Source organism: Phacochoerus africanus, chromosome 11 (assembly GCF_016906955.1).
Source record: "Phacochoerus africanus isolate WHEZ1 chromosome 11, ROS_Pafr_v1, whole genome shotgun sequence".
In the NCBI taxonomy this organism is placed as follows: Eukaryota; Metazoa; Chordata; class Mammalia; order Artiodactyla; family Suidae; genus Phacochoerus; species Phacochoerus africanus.
This window is the reverse complement of record NC_062554.1, coordinates 3,039,823-3,063,391: the sequence shown is the minus strand read 5'-3', so window position 1 is coordinate 3,063,391 and position 23,569 is coordinate 3,039,823. Positions and strand designations below refer to the sequence as shown.

The following is a 23,569-nucleotide window of genomic DNA, read 5'->3' as shown; positions in this document are numbered from 1 at the left end:
ACGCCAGATGCATACAACCCCCTGGGACGCCGTGTGCCAGGAGCAGGCCCGGGGAGGCCAGGGAGGGGGGCGGGTGACGCGCTCAAGCGGACTCACGCCTGGTCTCCCCGCTGTTCTTCGCCCCCCCTCAGACCCGGAGCAGAGCTGTCAGCCGGTGCTGGAGACCCTGCGCCAGGCCATGGCCGGCACGGTGTACGCCCACGACACCTTGGAGCTGCAGACGCTGCAGCCCGGGCTCAACTTCCTTGCCACAGCCACGGTGCCAGGCTTCTGCGAGCGCCCGCTGTGCCCGCGCCTCTCTCGACTCTTCACGGTGCTGGCCCTGGGCAGCATGACCCAGGCCACACTGCTGGGCAGGCACGCGCCCGGCATCCAGGCCTGGCTCGAGCGCTTCTCCTCCATGGAGCGGCAGGGCCTTCTAGCGAAAGCCCTGGTTCAGGCCTCGGTGGGCGCCTGGGAGGCCGTGGGCCGCTGCTTCCTGCCCTCGCCCCTCCGCCCACACTACCGCTTCTCTCCGCACTCCGTGGGCCAGCTGCTGGGCAGCCTGCAGCTGCTGCCCAGCAGGGCGGGCTCCCGGGGTCCGGTGGACTGTCCCAGCCACCAGGAGCACTTGCGCCGAGTGTCCGGCCTCCGGGGCACCCGCCTGGCGATCGCCATGGCCACACGCAATATTGTGCGCCTTTGGTTGCACGAGGCCCAGAGGACCTTCTGCGACCGGCTGGACAGCCCCGGGGAACGCTCCTTCTGTGCCACCCTGCTCCTAGAGGTCGCGCAGAGCGTCTTCTGCGGTGGGCCGGCGCCCCAGAGCCTGGACCAGGGCTGCGAGGAGGAGGAGGAGGAGGAGGAAGAGGAAGAGAAGGTGCCCGAAGTGGAATCTGAAGGGGAGCTGGCCCCGTGGGAGGACCTGAGCAGCAGCGGCAGTGAGACGGAGGGGGACGACGACCCGAGGGGCCTTGAAGTCCCCGCAGGCCCGCCGCCCAGTGACGCGGCATCACCCGCAGCGCCGGGAAAGGAGCCCACGGACAGCCTCCATCAGAAGCCAGGCCGGGAGGAAGGCAGTGGGGCCTCCAGCCGCAGACTCCAGCCGAATAAATCCAAGAGCTGGTGGCAGAAGGCCACTCAGATAGACCTGATCTCACCCCTGTTGCTACCAGTGCTCCTACTCCGTCCCCAGGAAAAGCCCTCGGACCTGGTCTTCAGTCGGGAGCTGATGGTGGGGTCTGACTCGGAGAGCTCCAGCTTGTACCTGGAGCGCCCCTGGGAGAGCCTGGAGGAGCAGCTGGCCACCTCGGCCGCTCGGCTGCAGCTGAGCCCCCACCTCGCCCGGTGCCGCTCGATGGCCCAGCATGTGGCCCGCCTGGTCCGGGTGCTGGCCAGGCCCCGGCAGCATGGTCTCCTGCTCTCGGGGGCTCAGAGCACTGGGCGCCGTGCTGCCATCACTCTGGCTGCTGGTATTTGCCAGGCCCGCCTCTTCCACCTGCCATCTGGGCCAGAGGGGGCCGTGCTCCAGTGTCTGCGGGACGCCAGCTGGCATGCGGGCGTGTTCGGCCAGCCGGTGGCCCTGCTGGTGCCCGAGGATGTGGATCCGACCAGCCTTCATCGTCTGGTGGCCCTGGCCACCTCGGGCTCGTTCCCTGACCAGTACACGGAGGCGGACCTGGACCGCATGGAAGAGCATCTCCCTGGAGAGAACCTCGGTGCCAAGCAGAACAGCAGGAAGGAAGGGCTGTTGCAGAGGTGAGGCCAGGAAGCCCCCCCAGGGCCCGCTCTGCTCCTGCTCCATCCTGGCCACAAAGGCCCACACCCAACCGAACCAAAGCTAAGGGCTACGCTGAGGGCTCAGAAGGTCAGCACTAAGGGGTCAGGGTTGTGACGGGGGGACCTGGGCGGGCAAGCGGGGATCCAGGGGAGGCCGGTATCCAAGCTCCTGCCTCGCAGGTTCTACCAGCAAGTGTGCAGCCACCTGCACCTGTTCGTCCTGCTGGGCGATGCCCAGGCCCAGAGACAGCTGCCCTCCACCCTTTTCCTGAGGCTCCTGCAGCTGGCCGTGGCCAGCACGGACCGCTATGAACCCTGGGACCAAGATTCCCTGGTCAGCGTGGCCCGGCACCGCCTAGAGGGTGCCCAGAGCCCACGCTTTGAGGACGGTGAGCCCTCTAGCTGCCCTCGCCGCTCGTCTCGGCCAGTTCTAAAGAGGATCCGTACTCGAGCCTCTCTCTCTAGAACCTCGCTGAGCCCCCTTCTCCCTTTCTGCCCGCCTTCCTGAGCCGGGAGAGGGCCCCTTTTCTTTCTTGTTCCCCAAGAGCTCACACGTCCAGGCTAAAGCCATGCCCGTTACAGACTCCTTGAAGCACCCGAACCTCCAGGCCTCAATTCCCAGCGTGGCCAAAGCCATGGCTCTCATCCACCTCTCGGCCGCCAGCTACCAGGGGCACCTGTGTCCTGACCTGGCACTCGTCACCCCCAAGACCTTCCTGGACTTCCTGGACACCTTCGTGCTGCTGCAGCGACAGATGGCCCTGCGGCTAGAAGACAAGGCCCGGCGGTGAGTGGCCCCCACTCCCGAGCCTCCCTTGGCTCCCTCGGGTGCACTCACTGGCACCCTGTGTCTCCAGGATCCAGAACGCCCTGGAGAACCTTTGGGTGCTGACAGAACAGCACAGCGCCCAGGCCGACCTGATCTGCAGCTTGGAGCAGCGGCTGAAGGGCTCCCGCAAGGTGAGGCCTGCTCAGCAGGGTCAGAGCGGGGGCCCAAAGGGGACCTTAGGGGACCAGCCCTTCGGAAGCTCAGTTCAGGCTCCTGAGAGCCCCCCTGCCCAGGGGTCGCTCATCCCTGCTGCCCCTCGTCTGCCGCTCAGGCTCAGAGGTCTCAGGGCTCGGCTGAGAGTGGGCAGATTCTTCCAGACGCAGGGGACTCAAGCGTCCACTTCTGGTTGTCCCTCGTACCCTGGCCGCTCCTGACAGAGTCCCCTGCGGGCGGGGCCGGGTTACCTGCTCGAGGCTATCTCGCCCTCGAATCCTCCTCTCGCTTCTCCACCGCTGCTGCCGGCTCGCCCTTGGAAGCCGTCCCCTCCCCGCTGTGTCCCTGCACCACGTCCTTCTCCAAAAGCAGCGCAGAGACCAAGAGACACGCACCAGTGGGCTGCAGCGGGGGGCGCGGGTGGTCAGGGCTGGGAATGGATTGCAACAGCCCACTAGACTTCAGTGACCTGAATGTCCCTGTCACCCTCCTCAGGACACTCCCAGCGACAGGCTTTTCTCCTCCCCTCTCCCCAGTACGGTTCCACAATGATTTTCAGCCACCCCACTTTTCCTGGAACGCTCCCCCAATACAGTTCCTTTTTTTTTTTTTTTGGTCTTTTTAGGGCCGCACCCGTGGCATATGGCAGTCCCCAGGCTAGGGGTCAAGTCAGAGCTGCAGCTCTGGGCCTGCACCACCATTCACAGCATAGCCGGATCCTTAACCCACTGAGCAAGGCTAGGGATCAAACCCATGTCCTCATGGATACTAGTGGATACTAGCCAGGTTCGTTACCACTGCGCCACGATGGGAACTCCTGTTGCTTTCTTATACAGAGCATTTTCTGATCTGAATAAAACAAACTATTCATATCTAGCTAAAACTGGTGGCAGTGGGGTCATTACACCTTCTGTAGATGAACACTCTTAGTTAAAAGTGTTTTCCCAGGAGTTCCCACTTGTGGTGCAGTGGGTTAAGGATCTGACTGCAGCAGCTTGGGTTGCTGCAGAGGCACAGGTTCTAGCCCTGGCCTGAGCAGTGGGTTAAAGATCTGGTGTTGCTCAGCTGCTCAGTCCCCAGCCTGGGAACGTCCATATGCCACAGGTGGGGCCATAAAAAATCATTTTAAAAAGTTATCACAAAATATAGAGAAGTTTAGGAAGTCCCCGTTGTGGCTCAGTGAGTTATAAACCCAACTAGTATCCATGAGGATACAGGTTCGATCCCTGGCCTTGCTCAGTGGGTTAAGGATCCGGCGTTGCCGTGAGCTGTGGTGTAGGTGGCAGAGGTGGCTCGGATCTGGCGTGGCTGTGGCTGTGGTGTAGGCTGGCAGCTGTAGCTCTGATTCGACTCCTAGTCTGGAAACTTCCATGTGCCGCAGGTGGGTCCTAAACAAATAAAACAAAGAGAAGTTTTTCCTTTCGTTTTCAATAAGAATTCTAAAGTCGCGTTTTTTCCCGTTCCTCGTACACAAGCCCTTGACGAAGGCGCGGGGATAAGTTCAGTGAGGTGGACGGTGAGCAGCTCAGGAGCAGAGCATCTGCCTGCCTTCCCGGTGGGCTCGAGGGTATCTGCCTACATGGTTTTCACTGTGCTCGGTGTGGACGGTGCTCTCGGCGGTCCTCACAGCACAGGTGCCTCCTGCCTCCCACCGCGGAGGATCACTGCTTAGACTGAAGCCCCAGAGCCACTGCGACGCAGAAGAGTGAAGCAGTTCGTAGATGGACAGGGTTCTCTTTCTCATGGTTTCCAAATTCCAGTTTCTTGTCTTGGGCCCTACGCTCCCCTGATGATTAATCCCAGGAATTGCTGCTCTGGTTTAGAGGTGCTATTACTCTTTGATCCCTGGGTCAGTTACAACATGAGAGCACAACATAAGAAGCTCAAAGCCTGGGTAAGAGGGTTCATGGTGTCAGGGGCACTTCCTCAACAGCCACCAAAGTGTGTACTGCTTTCAGCATCGCCCCCCGCCCCGGAAGCGGCACCACCGTCCACTCAGTCACCTCAGCCACGTCCCGGGGGTCCATTAGGACCCCTCTCCATCCCCTTCCCTCTCATATCCAGTCGGTTCACTCATTCATTTCCGTTCTGTATGCAGCAAAAGTCAGTGGAACCCTGTATTTGCTGTCCAGATGCTCGTTAATATCCTTGTCTGTGTCTGCATGTAGGTTTCATGTCTGGGTAGACAGATGAAATTCTTACCTCAGCTTTTCCAAGGAGGCCACTGTTTCTTCCATTTTGCGGATGAGAAAACGCAGAGGGAGGTTATAGGCCGAGAATTAAATGAGATCTCACATGTCAAGTATTTCAAAGTGCTGGCACATAGCAAGAGCCTAAAAATGTTGGCATCTGTTAGTATTAGGCTAGATGGCCTCCTTATAATAAAAAAGGTAAGGCACTGCTCTGGCATCCACGGAGCCTGGTTTACTAGAAGACAGAAGCTCATGCGGGCAATTACAAAACAGTCTGTGAGGACAGGCCGAGTCCAGGGGCTCTGAAGTATCAAGAAAGACTAGAAGAGTTCCCATCATGGCTCAACGGTAACGAACCCAGCTAGCATCCATGAGGACGTGGGTTCAATCCCTGGCCTTGCTCAGTGGGTTAAGGATCTGGCGTTGCCGTGAGCTGTGGTGTAGGTGACAGACGAAGCTCCAATCCCACATTGCTGTGGCTGTGGTGTAGGCTGGCAGCTGCAGCTCCAATTCAACCCCTGGCCCAGGAACTTCCATATGCTGCAGGTGCGGCCCTAAAATAAGCCCCCCCCCCAAAAAAAAATGTATGTAGCCCAAGGGTTAAGCATGCGGACTTTGGATCAGCCTGCCCGGGCCGGTAGTAGGTCAGGAGAAGCATCCACTCGGGGCTGCGTGACTGGGTGTGTGACACACAGACCCGTAAGGGATGCTTTCGGGGCTCAGCATGGATCTGCGGCCTGTTTGGAGCTCAGCTTGGTCACCCTGACCACCAAGGCTGGAGCTCATCTGAGTCCGAGCCCCCGAGGTCTTCCCCTGGGGCCCCGCCTGTCCAGGAGCTGGAGCGGCAGAGCCTGCACTCTGTTGGCAGAGCCTGGGCGAAGTGCAGCATCAGCTGGAGCAGAGCAAGCTGCTGTACAAGCGGCAGCTGGCAGGAGTGTCGGCAGCAGGAGCACTTCCTTGGCAACCTGACCAAGCAGCACGATGCCCTGCGGACTCAGCACGAGGCCTTCCTGGAGCAGGTGGGCTCTGCTGCCACCTGCTCCACTCTTGGCAGGGGACACCCCCTCTCGGATGCCCAGGGAGAGGATGGGTTGGCTTGCCAGGGAGGAGCCGGTGGGGGAGGCGGTGGCTTGCTGTGTGGCCCCTCGGGAGGCCCCGGGCGAAGATGATCCTTCTGGGAAGAACCCGAAGAGGCCGTCTCTCCTCCTCCTCTAGATGGGCAAGGCGTTTCTGGGGCCCCTGAGCCAGCTGCAGGTGACTGACTTTGAGGAGATTCGGAGCTACCGAGCACCCCCAGAGGCTGTGGTCCAGGTGACCGATGCTCTGTGTGACCTCTTCCACCGCGAAACGGGCTGGGCCAGTGCCAAGCAGCTGTTGGGCACTCAGGACTTCTATCAGGTGGGGTTCAGTGGAGGAGCCAGTGGAGCCCTAACAGGGAGCCTGTGGGTGGGTGGGGGGGGGCGGTTAGAGCCTCCGTAGCTTCCCCGCCCCTCTTACCGCACACTCTCCCAGGAGCTGGTGTTCTTTCCCAAAGAGAAGATGACCGACTCGGAGATGGTGAAGCTAAACCGAGCTCTGAAGGCTCCAGGTATGAGCGACGCAGCCTTGGGGGCGGTGAGCGTACCTGCTGCCCGCCTGGCAGCCTGGCTCTGGGCGGTTCTGTGCTACTGGGCTGGCACGGCGCCGAGGGCTGGCCACGGGCCTGCTGCTGCGGCAGGTGGAGGCCACCCTGGCTCGGGAGCAGGCCCGCCTGGGCCACTGCCAGTTCCAGGCCCAGGCGGTGCTAGAGCACAGTTCGGCCCTGACCAAGAAGCTGGAGGAGGCCCAGGCTGCCTACGGGCACGTGGGAGAGATGCTCCGTCGGGCGCAGAGCGGCCGCTGTTGCAAGTGGTCCATCAAGGCCGCACTCTTCACACCCAGTGCATTCCTGGACCACAGAGCTCCAGGTAACCAGCCCCCCGGGTCTGCCTCCCCCAGTTCATTTCGCCCCGCTGCCCCCTTGGCCGCCCCACCCCCTGCCCCCCTTGCCAGGCCTTCCTCCACACCATGTCTGGCTCCCTCGCCATGGCCCCTCGGCCTGTACCACCCCCACCCCCCGGTCTTCCCTCCACCCCAGAAACTGAAGAGACACCTCACAACCGTGCTCGGCGATGCCCTCCTGTGTTCCGCTGCCATCAGCTACCTGGGTCCCTTCCCAGTGGCGCGGCGACAGGAGCTGCTGGACAAGTGGCTGGCTCTCTGCAGGGGCTGTCCGGAGCCCCTGGGCCCTGATGACGTGGCCCAGGCGCTGAAGCACGTGCAGCAACCGGTCACTAAGCCGCCCAGGAGCCCCCTGCTGTCCACACGCTCTCCCTTCAGCCTCCTGTCCTCACTGAGCTCAGAATCGGAACAGTTCCAGTGGGACCGAGCGCTGAAGCCCCAGGCAAAGTCAGCCCGCCTGGCAGCGCTGCTCCTACGAAGCCGCACGCACTACTCCAGCTGTCGCTGGCCCCTGCTGCTGGACCCCAGCCACCAGGCCCCCATCTGGCTGAACCCGCTGCCTCCAGAGGAGGCTGGATGCTTGGCCCCAGGTACCCGTGGGGGCAGAGGTGAAGCCGGGCCCAGTAAGTACAAGGCTGCAAAGCTGCCCACCCTCTGACCACACACACACCATCGTCCCCTTCATGGTGGAGCCACTGAGTCCCTGTGGCCAGGGCGTCCCAGATGTCATCAGCCAGGTCCCAGTTGCTTTGGGGGCCCATAGGCCAATGATTCTGGGTCGACCTGGCTGCCCCCGATCGTCCACCTCCCTGGTCTTGCTCAGCGCTGCGAGGAACGTGGACTTGAGGTTTATCCCACGCTGGGGAATTCTGGGGAAATATTTCTGTTGGTTGTGCTTGGGTCAGGGCCCCATCAGGGCAGAGCCCAGGGCAACGAGGGCAGTGTTTATTCCCCAGGAGGAGGAGCTGGGGGCTGCACTGGTGAGAATAATACAATCTACGAACAGAAGGTGTAGGGTCTGTGACATGCGCTCCGCAGCAGACTCTCGGGTCCGGTATCTGTCCTGTGCCGTGTGACCGAAGGCGACGTATTTACTCTCTCTAAGCCTGCACTCATGTGCCGATAAAATGGGGGCCTTGACGATACCCGTCTCATAAAGTGCTGTATTAAGGCAATTCATCCAAAGGCGGTCACGATGCCTAACACGTGATTCTCAGAAATGTTCGTCCTTAGCGCCGGCAGTGCCTGCCTGCTGGCATTACTAAGTCCGTCCCCTCGACTGTCCAGCGCCCCTTCCTGCTGTGCCCACACAGAGCATCCTAAAAACGCCCGTTCGGCAACTCTCATGCGCGTAACTATGCATTAGTTTACCGCCTCTCCGCTGAGAGACACCCCCAAGTAACATGGAGCTGCTGCCCCCAGTTCCGAGTCCAGAAACGCCGAATGGTGTTCGTTGCTCTCGATCAGCTCTGGTCGCGGCTCTTTGCGAGTCTGTGACCTAAGCTAGATCCCACGCCAGATCGCACCATACCCATACCCCAGAGTGAAGCAAAATCAAACCCAGATAACAGTCATCGGTTCGGCTGCCCCGAGCGCTGATGGAGAGCGTCCTTCTCCGGGCCGATGGGCCCCAGAGCCACCCGTGAAAGAAGGTTGGGCACGAGTCCCATTTTGTTCTCCCATCAGTGTCCATTCCCTGTTGGAATGGGTATGGGGGCTTAGGATTTGCCTTAAAATTAAGCAAACACAGATCTCTTGTTACCAGACGGGGGGGTTTTCCGGCGAATCCCCTAGACCCTCTCATCGTGTTCCCTGCAGATTTCATGTATATGGACCCTATGAGCGAGTAACCGGAGCCGGAGATCTCGATACATTCTCGTTCTTGCATTTAAACCCCGCCTCCCAGCCTCTGTCTCTTAACATTGGTTCTGGGGCTCCACCAATGCCGTTAAGCCTCGGAGTAACAGTCACGCATCTAAACCTCAGCCCTCACCTCACAGCCGTAGTGAGAACACCGTCTGAGGGGCGAGCTCAGGCTCTTTGGCCGTGGAGTGACCCAGGCTGTGTCTGAAGCCATCGGGGAGAGAGACGAGGTTCTCTGTCAAGCCGGGAATGCGCGGAGATATGCTTGGGGTGAACCTGGAGCCTGGGGCCTCCCTGATTCTCCAGATCCCTCCAACAGCCCGCAATGTCCTATTCCGTGAGCCACGAGGTACAGAGTCATTTCTATAAAATCAACAAGGTGCACACTTCTGTGCTCTGAGGTTGCTGTCAGGAGAGAGGAATTTCCTTAAAGCTTTTTTCTGTTTCTCACATCTAAGTAGCTAAGTCGCCAGCGTGTTCCAGGAGCTTCTACTAAATCCGTGAGAGTTCACTGAGTACACGGTCCAAGCCCCACCCAAAAAGCTACCTTCTTACTCGCCCTACAGGCTGGCCACCTTCCCAGTAAGGAAAAGAAAAAGCGAATCCTCTTTGGCCCCCCCCTCCCCGCTGCCCCCGACTCGCGACACCCCTAGGCATGTTCTCGTGACCAGTAAGCAGAATCCAGCTCGTCGTGGTTTAAATAAAGGGGTGTATGCACCTCACATTTATAGGAAGGCCTGCCATAAGCGGGTGCAGGGCTTCCATGCTGCCTCCAAGCACCCAGATTCCTCTGTCTCTCTGGCCCGTGGCCCTTCGTGTGTTGCTGTATCACGCCGCAGTGGGTTGAATGGTGGCCACCCCAAAAGACAGATGCGCATCCTAACCTCTGGGTCCCTTAAATGTGACCCTGTTCGGGACGAGAGGCGTTGCAGGTGTAACTAAGCTACAGACCTTGCAAGGAGCCCAGCTAGATTTGCTGGGACGGCCCCAGCAAGAGCGTCTCTTTGTCTTTCGGCCACAGGGAAGGGCTTCCAGAAAGATCAGGCAGAGGAGGCCCAAGAGGAGGCCCTGGAGGAGGAAGGTGATAGCAGCACTGAGTGTGCTGAGACGCAAGAGCCGAAGGCGGAGGAGAGCGAGACCCAGGAGGAGGGGGACGAGGAGGAGCAGGAGCAGCAGCAGGAGGAGGAGGAGGATGGGGAGGAGGCGGGGAGGCAGGAGACTGAGCCCCTGTCGCCTCCCCGCCTCCTCCTCGTCATCTCAGGAGCTGACCCGGAGCTGGGGCCTCGGCTCCAGGAGGCCGCTGCTGGTGGTGAGAACTTGTCCCCCCCACCCCCAGCCAGGGAGGGGCCGCTCAGAGCCAGGTTTTGTGCGTGGCGTGGGGGAGGGCCCAGGGGCTGGCACAGGGGAGACAGTGCCCTTGGCCCCCTCACAGGCCTGCCCGTGCTGCTGACCAATGTGGAGCTGGGCCTGGGCTGCCCAGAGCTGCAGTGGCTGCTGCGGCGGCGGGAAGAGCTGAGCCCACCCGACGTGCAGCCCGGCTTCTGTCTCTATTTGAGCACCAGCCTCCCTCTTGGAGCCCTGGGAAAAGGTGAGGCCCAGGGGGTGCACTGCCAAACAGCTCTGGGGCCCCAGCTTCACTCAGGCTGGCCCAGGATGGCACGCAGCAGGGAGCCTCACTCCCTGTGCCCCCCACCCTGGCTCTGCCCAAGAGAAGGGGTTAAGCATCTCCCATGTGACTCCAAAGCACTAGGCTGTGAACGGCTGAAGGGGCTGAATGTGCTGGACCTGGGCACGAACATGGAAATCCTAGAAGAACAGATGCTGCGTGAAATCTTGTGCATAGAGCGTCCTGAGCTGCAGAGCTACTGGCAGGACCTGCAGATCCGATTCCTGGACGCCTGGGAAGCTCTGGAGGCTGCTGAGGTGCTTGGGGGTCCAGTCTGTGGGATGGATCCGCTTTGGAGGGGCTGATCCCAGGTACGGGGGTGGAGGTGAGTGACGCTGCCTGGGGGCTGTGTGGGAGAGGAGGACAGATCCCTGCAACAAGTGACTCTATGTAGCAGCGGCTGCTGACGATGCTGCTGCTCCAGAGCCCAGCGCATCAGAGACCAGCCAGGTTCCTGCGGCACATGGTGAGAGCCCAGGCGCGGCTGTGTCGGCTGCGTGCCCACTTTGAGGAGCTGGAAGAGCAGAGGCTGCAGGCTGTGGCACTGTGGGCACCATATCGGCATGTGGCCCGGCATGGCATGGCCATTGTCAAGGCCCTCAGCCCACTGCAGAACCTGCTACCGCTCTTCCGGATGAGCCCCGAGGACTGCCTGGCAGCCACCAGGCGGGCTCTGAACAGCGTGAAGGGTGAGATTCATGAGCAGGAGGAACTTCGCTGCCACCTGCTGCAGCTGAAAAGACAGCTGACCCACCAGCTCCTGGGCAGCACTGTCGCTACCCTGGGCCGGACCCAAGTGCCCTTGGTGGGCGCCTTGGGTGCCTTGGCTCTGCTTCAGGCGTCAAGGAAGGCACCAGAGCTCGAGAGGCTGGCGTTCTGGCCTGGCTTGGCAGCCTCTCCCAGCACAGGCTACGGAAAGTCAGTCTCAGGCGTGGCTCGACCAGCCTGGCTGGGGCTGCGGGCCTGGCACCAGTGTAAGGTCTTGGAGCTGCTGCCCCCATTTGCAGGGCTGTGCGCATCCTTGGCCAACCACGCCAGCGCCTGGCAGGCTTACCTGTCGCTGTCATCCACAGTGCTGGGTCCTGCACCCGGGCCTGGGACAGACCCACTCAGCCTCCTCCAGAAGCTGATCCTGTGGCGTGTGCTGCGACCTGAGCGCCTGGCCAGCGCCCTGGCAGCCTGCGCCACCAGCCTGCTGGGCCGGCCCCTGGATGAAAACCTGGGTGCCCCCACCATACCCTTTACACGTAGTCAGGCCACGCAGCCCGTGCTGATCTTGTTGCCACCAGCTGGTCACCCCACGGCCGCCCTGCATCCCCTGACTGCCCTCCAGGAACTGGCTGCCACAGAGGAGCAGGTTGGAGCCTATCGCGTCTCGGCCGCAGGGCGACTGGGCTCCCAGGAGCCGGGATGGGTGTGGGGCCCCGCTCTCGGCATCTCGTGGGTCTTTCTGGATTACTCAGGGACTTTGGGGTCATCTGTGGCCCTATGCTGGGTCTCTTGGGTCACCCTAGGACCCTCTGAGCTACTCTGTCCTCTTGATGTTGTCCCCAGGGGCAGAGGCATCTGGAGGTGATCGCTCTGGGCTCTGAGGCCTGGGACCCCATCTCAGCCGTGGTCGGCAGTCTCTGCCAGGCTATGCACAAGGGGCACTGGCTGGTGCTAGAGAACTGCCACCTGATGCCACACTGGCCCAAAGAGCTGCTACAGCCCTTGCTGGGGCTGTTGGACGGAGCCAAGGGTGGGTTTGCTGCCTGGAGAGGGCTTCTGGGACCCGATCCTCCACTTGGGCCTGAGCGTGAACTCAGATCTCATGGCCGATCCCCGATCCCCTTGTATCTGACTCCCGACTCCTCCAGCCTCAAGTCTGATCCTAGGCTTGTGCAGCCACTGATCTCAGCCCCATGTCTGACTCCTAGTGGTTTCGGACCTGGAGTTAGAATTGCTTTTAGCTCAACAAGCAAGCAGGAGTGTGACCGCTGTCCACAGAGACTTCCGTCTCTGGCTTATTGTGCCTGCAGAGGCTACCGCTTCCTTGCCAGGTGAGGAGCTCCCCCCACCCCACCCCAGGCGCTCAGACTGGAGCCGGAGGGCAGCCGTACTGTGCTGACTCAGCATCTCCTTCCTCTAGCCGTGCTGACTCAGCACTCCATGCCTGTTTTCTGGGACCAGTCCCTGGAGCTGGGCCACGTCTTGGTCGACAGCGTGGAGCTGGCCCAGCAAGGACCCTGGATGCAGCCCCCAACCAGAGCGCTGCCTCTGCTCCTCCTGCACGGCCTCCTGCTGCACAGGCAGCTCTACGGGGCGAAGCTGCAGGCCCACAGGGGGCGCTGGTGAGAGCCCCCGCCCGTCCGCTCTGTCCTCACTCCGCAAACTGAGTATTTTTCACATGCCGGGACTCCCCTCTGTGGAGCTCTCAAGTGGGAGGGCCAGGGAACACCTAGGAGAGCTTCCCCAAGAACTTTGGGGTCTCGCTCTGGACTGAGTCTGGACAGCAGAGACGGCCCCATTGCGAGCCGAGGGAGCGAGGGTTCAGCGGGAGGGGGGAGACGTCAGCATGGCCGAGGGGACATGCGGTGGGCTGGCGCTTATGGCAAAGGGCCTTTGAGACCATGACAAGTGGCCTAACTGGATCCGGAGGGCGGTGGGAAGCCACTAAGGGTTTTGAGGAGGAGAAGAAACAGGATCCGATTTGCTTGTTGGAAAGATCACTCTGGCTACAGCGTGGAGAACGGACCAGACAGGGCAGGGCTGGAGGCCAGCAGAAGTTGGGGGAGGAACAAGGCCACGGCACGGGGGCAGGGACAAGGAGAGGAAAGGTGGGCGTCAAGGATGGCGCCCCAAGTTCTGCCTTGTACTGCTGGGTGGCTGCTGTGGGGGGGGGGTGATTTCAGCTGAAAGCAGTTATAGTTGAGGTGCTGAGTAAGCCCTCGAGGGGCTGGAGCTCCCGAGAAAGGTGTGAAGAGCCCTCAGCATCGGGATGGTTTGGACCCCTGCTTCCTGCCCTCTGCTCCCAGGACTCAAGAGACCGTGACCCAGGTCCTTCAGATGCAGAGCCAGCTGGCGGCCAGCCTTAGCAATCCCAGCGCTGCCATGCGGGAGCTGGCCGGTGAGATGCCTCCTGGCCCAGTGTGCTCGCCAGCACCAGGGGAGCCTGGAAAGGGGTAGGGGTGGGAGCCCTGAGACGGGGACATAATCACAGCTTTGGTGTGGGACGGGCTGCAAATTAGAGGGGCTGGAACCGAGGGGCTCTGACCTCATCCTCAGCTTCGGTTTTCTACGGGGGTCCCGTGGGAGATGACAAGGACAGGGAGGCCCTGGTTAGCCTCACGCAAGCCTGCCTGAGCCCCAGCAGCGGGAATTGGGCCACTCTGATGCCCAGCCCAGGTAAGCGCCAGTCGCGTATCTGTGTTGGGCTGGGAAACAGCGGTGAAATGGCACCTTCCTCAAGGGAATAGCAAGAGAAATTCCAGTAAGGGGGGCGGGGGAGGCAGCAGTGTGCACAGCTATGGGACCATGGCTTAAGCGTCCCAGGAAGGCCTCCTCTCTTGGGTCTGGTCTCTCACGCCCCACTCCACCCCCAAGAACTAGGGGAGCTGGACGCTCTGGAAGAGTGCAAGGCCCAGATGCGCCTCCTGCCCACCCCTGCCGACCCCGGGCCCTGCGGACTGAGTGCTGGCCCCCACAGCTGGCTCTTGCGACGCCAGAGTCGCGCTCTCCTGGGCGCGCTGCAGCGGACCTCGTCCGCCTGGGTTCCCGCGGCCCGCGGGGGCTCCGGGCGCCCCGAGAGGCGGCTGCGGCAACGCCTGGTGCACGCCAGGCGGAGGCTGGAGTCGCTGCAGGCCCTGCTGGGCGCGGCCTCGCGCCCAGAGGAGGGCGGCGGGGGGTGGCTGAGCGCGCCGCGGCCGCTGGACGGCTTCCTGCGGGCCGAGGCGCTGGAGCTGGGCCGGCTGGCGGGCGCGCTGCAGAGGGACCTCGACTGCCTGCGGCAGCAGCTGCAGGGCGCGCCGCCGTGCGCCTCCCCGCGCTGCGCGGCCGTGGCCCGCGCCCTCTGGACCGGCCGCCTGCCCCCGCCCTGGCGACCGCACGCGCCTGCCGGGCCCCAGCCGCCCTGGCTCTGGCTGCGACAGCTGTCGCGCCGCGGGCAGCTGTTGGCTCGCTACCTGCGGGTGGGAACCCAAGCACCGGAGCGCGTCTTTCACCTGTCAGCCTTCTGCCACCCGCGCCGCCTGCTGCTGTCACTGCGATGGGAGGCTGCCTTTTCCGCGGTCGCCCTGGCGCGTCAACCTGGCTGCCCCGGCCCGGGCGCCTTTCAGTCCCCCGATAAGCGTCAGGAGCTGAACACCGCGCTGCACCTCCAGGTATCTTCGTGCGGCCCCTCCTATGCCCGATGCCACCTCGCAGCTACCCCACCCTGCCGCTTCCCGCCTTAGCCCCACCGCTTCTCGGATCCCGGCCGCGAGCCTTGCCTGACCGGTTTCTGGCGCTCCCAGGTGGTGAGCGGCCCGAATCCCAGGGCACCAGGAGATGGGGGTGCTCCTGATTGGGCTACAGCTGCGGAACGCTGAGTGGGACCCGCTAGCAGGGGCCTTGCAGGACAGTCCCTCCGGCCAACCCAGCCCTCTGCCTCCGGTCAGCGTCAGCGCCCTGGCCCCGGGGGCTAATGAGCTGCGACACCCAGCCGGCCTGGCTGTGTATTCCTGTCCTGTGTACATGGAAGGGCCCCTCGGTACCACTAGGCTGCACAGCAGCAAGATCCTGATGCACCTGCCGCTGCCCACCAAGCTCAGCCCCGCCACCTGCGCGCAGCGGAGGGTCCATGTGTGCAGTCCGCCCCTGCCCTGAGCCCTCTGCCCAAATAAAGGTGGAGGGAGCCGATGAAAGGTGTCTGAGGCTCAGGAGGAATGGAGGGTGCCTGCACACCAAGAACAGGACACGCTGAGGGGGAAGGCAGCAGAGAGGCCTGCTGACAATGAAGGCAGAAGAGGGTGTGTGCTGGGGCGGGGTAACACACAGGACCTCGCCTGTGCTCTCAGCACTTGTGCTAGACCCACAAGGAATATTTAAAGGGGCTTCGGAATTCGATGACTTCTTCAGGCACTTAGCAGTATCACTGGGAATGCCTCGGCCCTGCCCGGCCAGGCATCCCCTCCCCCAGGATGGATTCTCTGAATGGGTCCTACACACAAAAACAAAAGCAAAATAAGGCACAAGGTCCTACGTTCATTCGACGAAGATTTACGAGCAGTCCTCCCAACCAGGTGCTCTCCCAGGCCCCGATGAGGTTGCCCTAATGCCGGGAGACAGACGATAAAAGGCCAACATATAATGAGTTAAATCTGATGATTTCTAAGATCCCTATAAAGAAAAAGCAGGCGGGTGTGTCAGAGTCACCAGAGGAGAGCAGTTCCTCGCGTGTGGTGGTCAGGGAAGGCTTGGCGAGTATTCGAAAGGGAGCTACTTGAAGATCTAGGAGGCTTTCAGGTAAAGCCTCGGGAGGTGCAAAGGTCTGAGGCAGGAAGAACCTTGGGGTGTTCAAGGGACAGAACAGGTGGCTGGAGCACTGAGTGAGGGGCAGAGGGGGCCCAAAGAATGGAAAGGTCTGGAGCCTTTTCATGACAGGAGCTTGTACTTTATAAAAGCATGAGGCGGACTCTACTGGAGAGTATTCAACGGGAAATGATCTTTTTCCAAGATCACACTGGCTTTTCGATGGTAGGATGCATGGATGGAAGGAAATCCAGAGAAACAGGGAGGAAGATGCGTTGGGAGGCTACTGAAGCAGTTCAGTAGAGATGGTGGAGTTTGGACGAGGGTCCTACGCTGGCGATGGAGAAGGGGTGGATTTAGGAGGTACTCCGGAGGCGGAGCCAGCAGAGCTGGCGGATGGACTGGATGGGGAAGCGTGAGGAAAGAGGGCAAATCTAGGATGACTCCTGGATTTTAAGCCGGAGCAGCTGCATGGATCACGGTGTCCCTGAGTGAGGGGGGATCGGGAGCTCTGCTTCCACATGTTCAGTTACTGTTCATCGCGTGGCTGCGGCTACCACAGGGCAAACCTCTCTGAGAAAAGCCAGTTAGAAGACAGCAGCGCGAAAAGCCAACTCTACTGGCTCCTGTCCTTGCCGCCCAAAGGTACGGGGTACAAGTCCCTTCCCTCGCTGTGTACGCGGTGGGAGGAAATGCAGACAACGAGGTGGGCTGAGCATCCGTCACAGCCTCGTCACAAAGTCGCTCCCCTGGCTCCTAAACGGCGACTGATGGCCTCTAGCAACGGCAGAGACACCGAAGCGTCCCCTTTCCTCAGGAACCCTCCTCTTTCTTTTCCACTGTCAACCAAGCGCCAGGCTGCTCCTCGCGGCGGGGCTTAGTGCGGGGTCAGGACGGCCTTTGGGATACACGAGCCCTCTGTCCACGTTCCCATCGCGACTCTCTCCCCCGTGGGAACAGGGAACAGTAGTGGGTTGCGAGTAAAGCCGTCTGAAATTGGTTAATACCCAATATTTTCGACACACCCACATCATTCTCTAGACTGAAATTTTTTTCTTTTCTACCTAGCACATTTTTAAGTTTTTAAATGTCTGCTTCATTGAGGCATGCGTGACTGAAACTCCTTCTTGAATTATGCCCAACAAATGCTGCTATCCGTCAGTCAGAGATGATAAAATAAGGGCCGTATGGCAGCAGAGCTCGAATACGATGCCCGCAGGGAACACGCGCCAGGTTTGACAGTTTCGCTCTTGACATTATCTGCCAGATACATTAAAATCCCCTTGAGAAAGTCAAGTCTCAAACAATGAAAGGAAGGAAGGAGTAGACACAGGACAAAGGGGAGAACTAAGTCCCATCCTGTCCTGATGGGTGGGGGGGATGAAGGAGTGGAGACCGGGTGCGGGCGGGGGGGTGTTGGGGGGGGCGTGATAACATCGGCCTGGTCCGGGACTTCGGGCTGGAGAAGGAAACTGAGGTACTGAAGGCAAAGAGGCTTTTGCCCTTTTGCGGTTGGGGCTTTAGACGGGAACTGCTTTGCAGCACGGACCTACTGTGACCCCCAGGGCCCAAGAAGGCAGAGTGGCACGGACAGGGAGGTGTGTCGCCTGACCCCCACATGGTGTAGAAACGGAACTGGCTGTTAGGCCGGATGGAGTATAAAGCAGAGAGCAACTGGGGTCTGTAGCTCCAGACAGGGTTGTTTGGGGGAGGCCAGACTGGAGGGAGGGGCACGGGCCCTGACAGCTGAAAAAGACGGGACCACACACGCACAGGCCTTAGAAGCACATGCCGGCAGGACGCCCAGGTGCGGAACTGGGCCAGCCAGACCCAGAGCAGTCCAGCCCGTGCACACCCCGGAACCAGTACTAGGCTGGGGACCCCTTCCTCTGATGTTACCGAAGCCCTTCTCTCTCCATCCAGATGCCACTTTGGAGGGAAGCAGAGGTCGAATGCAGAGTGTGGAATTCTGGGCATGTATTCGGAGAGAATCAAGGAAACCTATGAGGCTGGACCAAATTTCTCTCTTCCTATCCAGGGCCGGGGGCGGGGATGGGAGGGAGACTGGTGAGGAGAATCAGATCAGGAATTGAAAAGGAGGCAAATTGCATCTGCATCCCCAGAGGTATGCGGACAGCTGCGTCCCGCTCCGTACACCCCCTGCGCTAACAGTCCAAAGATGAGAGCGCTCACTGACCAGTGCTCTCTCGCTCACCTGAAACGCGTATGTTCTCAGCTACTCAGTCTAATTTGAAAGCTACATGCAGAAATAGGATATATAGGGGGAATGTCTGAAACAGAAAAAAAAATGCCAGTTTCGCCCACTAATGCCCAAGAAGCTCTGGTTGCTCTCATATAGGTGTGATTATTATTCTTCTCTTTTATGGATCGAGAAGCAGATGCAGATTCCCAGGTCACAGAGTCAGAGCCAGTTTTTTTTTTTTTTAACTTTATAGTATATATTTCTTTCTTTAAAGAAATTTAGCGTGTAGTTCTTACAACCAAGTAATACCTGGCTCTTGTTGTAGGCAGCGTACACTGTTATTCGGGCTTCAAGCTCACACTCCACTTGACATGCTTTTCACATTCTTTTCTCACTTCGTGAGAGGAAACTGGACCCATTTCAGGCCATGTGACTGTGAGCCCGAGCTCGAGGGCCATGCAAGGAAAGGCATTTCGAATTAGAGAACTTTTAAAAATGTCAGGATGACAAATCCTCTCGGATGGTGCCTAAGACAGCACTTCACACGGAGCTTTTACCCGCACGGAATAATCTAGTCAGCACTGGGCACCGTCGTCACCAGCCCTGAGGATCTAAGCCATGGTTTAGAAGGAAGGTTCCAGCACCCGCTACCAGAGAGCTTTCTCTAGGGGTACAGCAGCAGGTGGAGGAGGCCCCTCTTGTTTCTGGATGGACAATGACCACATCCCTGGGCAGAATCAGGTGCTGGAAGACAGGTTGGTGCCAGCCCTGGAGGGAGTGACATGGGCCTTTTGAGGGAACAGATTAACCCATTTGGGGAGCAGATCCCGCCTGCCACACACCAGGCAGTCGCATAGTCACTTTCAAACCGTCCTTCTAACGATCCTGCGAGTCTCGTCGACGCCCCCTGCTCCCCCGGCCCTGCTTTTTTGCACTTTTAAAATTGAAATACAGTTGATGTGCCATATAAACATTATACGTGAACAACAGAGTGATACACAATATTTATTTGGTTACTTATTTGTTTGTTTTTGGCTGTGCCCAAGGTGTGCAAAATTTCCCAGGCCAGGGATTGAACCCGAGCTACAGCAGTGACAACACTGACTCCTTAACTGCTAAGCCACCAGGGAACTCCCAGTGATTCACAATTTTTAATGGTTATACTCCATTTGCAATTAATAAATATTTAGAGCCAGTTTTGAATACAGGCGTTTGTTTCCAGAGTCCATTCTACTGCCTCTAACATAACAGATGCTGGGTGGACAGTGGAAAGCAAGACTCCTCCTGCTCTGCTGGTGGACAAGTGAACTGGTTTATTCTGGGGAGCAAACTGGCACTTAGTGAAACTGGTGAAACACAACATGTCCTAGCCATGTTGCTCCACGGTTTATTTCCCAGAGAGTCACACAAAAACGAGCTGGGAAGGGGTCTATCCTACTCCGCTTTCTAAGAGTTTTGTGTCAGACTGGTATTATTTACATGGTTGATAAAATGCCCCGATAAAGGGAGTTCCCATCATGGCTCAGCGGTAACAAACCCAACTAGTAACCAGGAGTATGCGGGTTCGATCCCTGGCCTCGCTCAGTGAGTTAAGGCAGCCGGCGTTGCCTTGAGTTGTGGTGTGGGTCACCGGTGTGGCTCGGATCTGGCATTCCATGTGGCTGTGGCATAGGCTGGCAGCTGCAGCTCCAATTCAACCGCTAGCCTGGGTACTTCCATATGCTGCAGGAGTGGCCCTAAAAGCATAAATAGTAACAATATTCCAATAAAGCCATCTGGGCCCGGGGTTTTTTGTTTTATTTTTCTGAGGAAGTTTTTAATTACAAATCAGTTTTCTTAGTAGATAAAAGGGTAACAGGTTTTTTACTCTTGAGTCTTCAGGGTTATTTATATATTCTGGATATTAACCCTTTGTCAGATATGTAGTTTGCAAATATTTTCTCTTCAGTCTGCAGCTTCCTATCTTAATAGGGTCTCTCGGAGCAAAAGTTTTAAATTTTTAACACAGTCCCAGTTGATCAACGTTTTCTTTTATGAATCATGCTTTTGATGTCAAGTTTAAAACTCTTTACCTCTCCTTAGATATCAAAGATTTGCTCCTGTGTTTCTTTTCTCAAGGTTTGGTTATTTTACATTTTACATTTAAGTCCGTGATCCACACTGAGGTTGTTTTTGTACAGGTGTGAGACTAGCTCAACAGGAAGATTTAGGTACGTGCGTGTGTGTATGTTTTTGCCTCTGGCTGTCCAAGCTCTTCAGCTCCGTTTGTTGAAAAGGCTGTCTTCCCCCCATTGACCTGTTTTTGCATCTTTGTCCAAAATCAGTTGGGCATAACCGTGGGTTTCTGGGTTCTCTACCCCGTTCCCTATAGTTTCCATAATTTCTGTTGAGAACTCTGCTGTCATTGACGATTGTTTTTGCCCTTTTTCTTTGGCTCTCCGCTAAAGTTTCTTTCTCTTAGTTTTCCGGAGTCTAATTATGGCATGTTTTAAATGGACTTATTCATGTTTATTCTTTTTGGAGTTCACTGTTTCTTGACTCCATATGGATTTCTTACCAAATTTGGGGTGTTTGCAGCCATTTTTCCTCAAGTGCTTTCTCAGCTGCATCCTTTTTCTCATCTTCCTCTGGGATTTCAGAGATATTATGTTAGATCTTTGGTTACAGGCCCACAAGCTCCATCCGTTTCTTTCAGTCCTGTTGTTCAAACTGAACAATTTGTGTTGCCTTTTTTGTTCCCCTTTTAGTTATTTATACTTTTCAGCTTTTTGAATTTCCATTTAGTTCTTGTAGTGTCTGTTTCTCTGGCAAGATTCCCTAATCTGTGTATTCATTGAGGGTGTATGTTCCTTGAATTTCTTTCTTTTTATGGACACACCAGTGGACGTTCCCAAGCTAGGGGTCACATCAGAACTGCAACTGTAAGCCTACACCACAGCCATGGCAACACCAGACCCAAGTTGCATCTGCGGCCTACACTGCAGCTTGCAGCAACACCAGATCCTTAACCCTCTGAGAGAGACCAGGGATCGAACCTGCATCCTCATGTATGCTACATCTGGTTCTTAACCCACTGAGCCACAATGGGAACTCCCCTTGAGTTTCTTATATCTATTTTTCCTTTCATTATTTGGACACGTTGTAAATTACTACTTATAATTTCATATTTTTGTAACAGGGCCATTATTCCTATTTATTGGCATGTCTGGTAATTTGGGTTGAAAACTGGGTATGGCTGATACTGTCGATACTGTACTAAATTTTTGTTCTGTTATGTTCTGAAGATTTGTTGGGGTTGTTGTAGAAGGCGTTTTGGGGTGGGAGTGGGCTCAAATGCAAATTTTGTATTTCCTGTGTTATGCATTCAACAGCTGCTCTATCTGCTTAGTTCTTTGGGCTTCCAGCAGCTGCTTTTCCCGCCCAGCCTTGGCGCACCTCGCCTGCAATGACCTAGTTTAGTCACTGGCCAACAATGTGGGCAGATCTGGGGGCTCGTCTCTTCTACAGTGCTTTTGCTTTGGGGATTTTCCTTTTAAATTTCCCGCGACTTTCCACTGGCAAACCCTGTCCTCGGACACTTCAGCCACCACCCAAGCTGGACATCCACTTGCAATGCACTCGGGCAAGAAAGCAGCAAATGTTCACGCCTTAGCCAGGGCGTTTCTGTCATTCAAGGATAGACTCCTCGCGGTGTTCTGCCAGCTTTTTTTGCTAGGTCCCTTTAAGTAACCCTGGGCACGTGTAATTTAGTGGTCGTCCACTATGTGGACAGAGCTTATGCCCACACCTTGGTTTCATTCCATAGACCACTCTCTCTCTCTCCAAATTTCTGCTCTTAAATTTCCAGTGGCTTTACTAGCCCTGAACTCTGTCCCCTGCTATTTTGAGCCACTGAGGGTGTGGTTTTCTGCCTCTGGAACTGGGGATAGGGTTGGGCTGGGGAAGGAGAGCTTTCAGACAGAAAGACCACAGAAATCACAGCTCTTACCCACTGCAGCTGCAGGCTTTCAAAGGTAAATTCTCCTCTGCTTTCTGCTTGCTTTTGTTCACTTTCCAGGGCCCTCAAATCACTGTGTTTTTGTTTGTATTTTGTTCAGATTTTACAGTTGTTAACTATGGGAAACCTGGCCTGACTAATTAACTTGAAATGTGGAACCAAGAATCATATATACCTTTTTAAGAGAACATTTATAAGAAAACTCTTCTCCCATTATTTTGTGGTCAGCAGGATTTGGATTGATTATTTATTTATTTATCCATCTATCTTTTTAGGGCCGTACCTGCAGCATATGGAAGTTCCCAGGCTAGGGGTCGAATTGGAACTGCAGCTCCCAGCCTACACCACAGCCACAGCCATGATAGATCCAGAGCCATGTCTGTGACCTGCATCCCAGCAAATAGCAACGGTGGATCCTTAACCCACTGAGCCAGGCCAGGGATCCACCTTGCATCTTCATGGGTACTAGTTGGGTTCTCAACCAGCCGAGCCACAACGGGAACTCAGATTTGGATGATTTAAATGTCCTAAACTAGAGGCCTGGCTATGTTAAATGTTCTAAATAGAAACACACCTGGAACACTAAACAGATGCCAGCTACAAATATGTACTAGATCCCAGGGGCACAGTAACAGACAAGCCCCTGCCCCCTTGGCGTTTATATTCTAGTGCGGGAAAGGACATAATAATTATATAAACACATGAGCGTGCTATTTAAAAGGTGGTGATAAATTATTTAAAGAAACACAAAGCATAGTAAGGCCGTAGCGAAGAAAAGCATTGGCTAGAGAGCGACTCTCTGATACGCTGGCATCTTACAGACACCTGCAGTAAGCGCGGACGTCAGCCACAAAAACATTTGTGGAAACACTCTTCCAGGTATGTGAAATAATAGTGCGACGCCCTGAGGCGGAGGCGTGCCTGGAGTAGTGAGTAAACAGCCCGATGGGCCGCGTGGCTGGGAGGGTGTGAGCGAAGGTGGGGCGGGTGAGACCCACAACTGGGACCCAGATACTACGGGGCCTTTCCGGCTGTGGCCAGAGCTCTGGGCTGTACCGGGGGAGACGGGAAACCGCCAGAGCTCCGGAGAAGAGGGAGACGAGTTACAGGGACACGCAGCACCATGGAGAGAACCTGAACGCATTGTTTTGAGTGGGGAAAGAAAGATTTATAGGAAAATATCATTTATGTTCACTTGCAAGCAGATAAAAAAAAGTCCTATACAAAATATTATCAAACTGCTTTCATCAACACATGAAAGGACGTCATCAACTAAGCTGATTTTATTCCAAAGATTCAAGGTCGATTTTACAGAGGGAAATAAATCTTTTGCCTGCTATGCTGACAGAATTTTTTAAAAGCTGTGATCGTTTCAATTAAGAAGCTGCATTTGACAACATTCAAAATCTAAATCATGATACAAATAATACCAAATGGA

At 57.2% G+C, this 23,569-nt stretch overlaps 2 protein-coding genes across 2 annotated transcripts in view; one reads left to right on the top strand and one right to left on the bottom strand.

Moving 5' to 3' along the window:
* DNHD1 (dynein heavy chain domain 1) overlaps positions 1-16,959 on the top strand; it is a 69,332-nt gene extending 52,373 nt beyond the window's left edge. Inside the window, 23 exon segments of the mRNA XM_047752075.1 lie at positions 132-1,737; positions 1,939-2,147; positions 2,341-2,545; positions 2,616-2,718; positions 5,801-5,860; positions 5,862-5,951; positions 6,148-6,330; positions 6,445-6,600; positions 6,602-6,847; positions 6,849-6,878; positions 7,049-7,520; positions 9,797-10,084; positions 10,208-10,363; positions 10,520-10,698; positions 10,836-11,798; positions 11,996-12,182; positions 12,361-12,483; positions 12,573-12,774; positions 13,459-13,550; positions 13,709-13,828; positions 14,027-14,810; positions 14,943-14,964; positions 14,966-16,959. Coding sequence (XP_047608031.1) covers positions 132-1,737; positions 1,939-2,147; positions 2,341-2,545; positions 2,616-2,718; positions 5,801-5,860; positions 5,862-5,951; positions 6,148-6,330; positions 6,445-6,600; positions 6,602-6,847; positions 6,849-6,878; positions 7,049-7,520; positions 9,797-10,084; positions 10,208-10,363; positions 10,520-10,698; positions 10,836-11,798; positions 11,996-12,182; positions 12,361-12,483; positions 12,573-12,774; positions 13,459-13,550; positions 13,709-13,828; positions 14,027-14,810; positions 14,943-14,964; positions 14,966-15,286 — 6,797 coding nt within the window. The 3' untranslated portion in view covers positions 15,287-16,959.
* The window catches only part of RRP8 (ribosomal RNA processing 8), a 55,748-nt gene that overhangs the window by 15,145 nt on the left and 17,034 nt on the right, over positions 1-23,569 (bottom strand). The window lies entirely within an intron of this gene.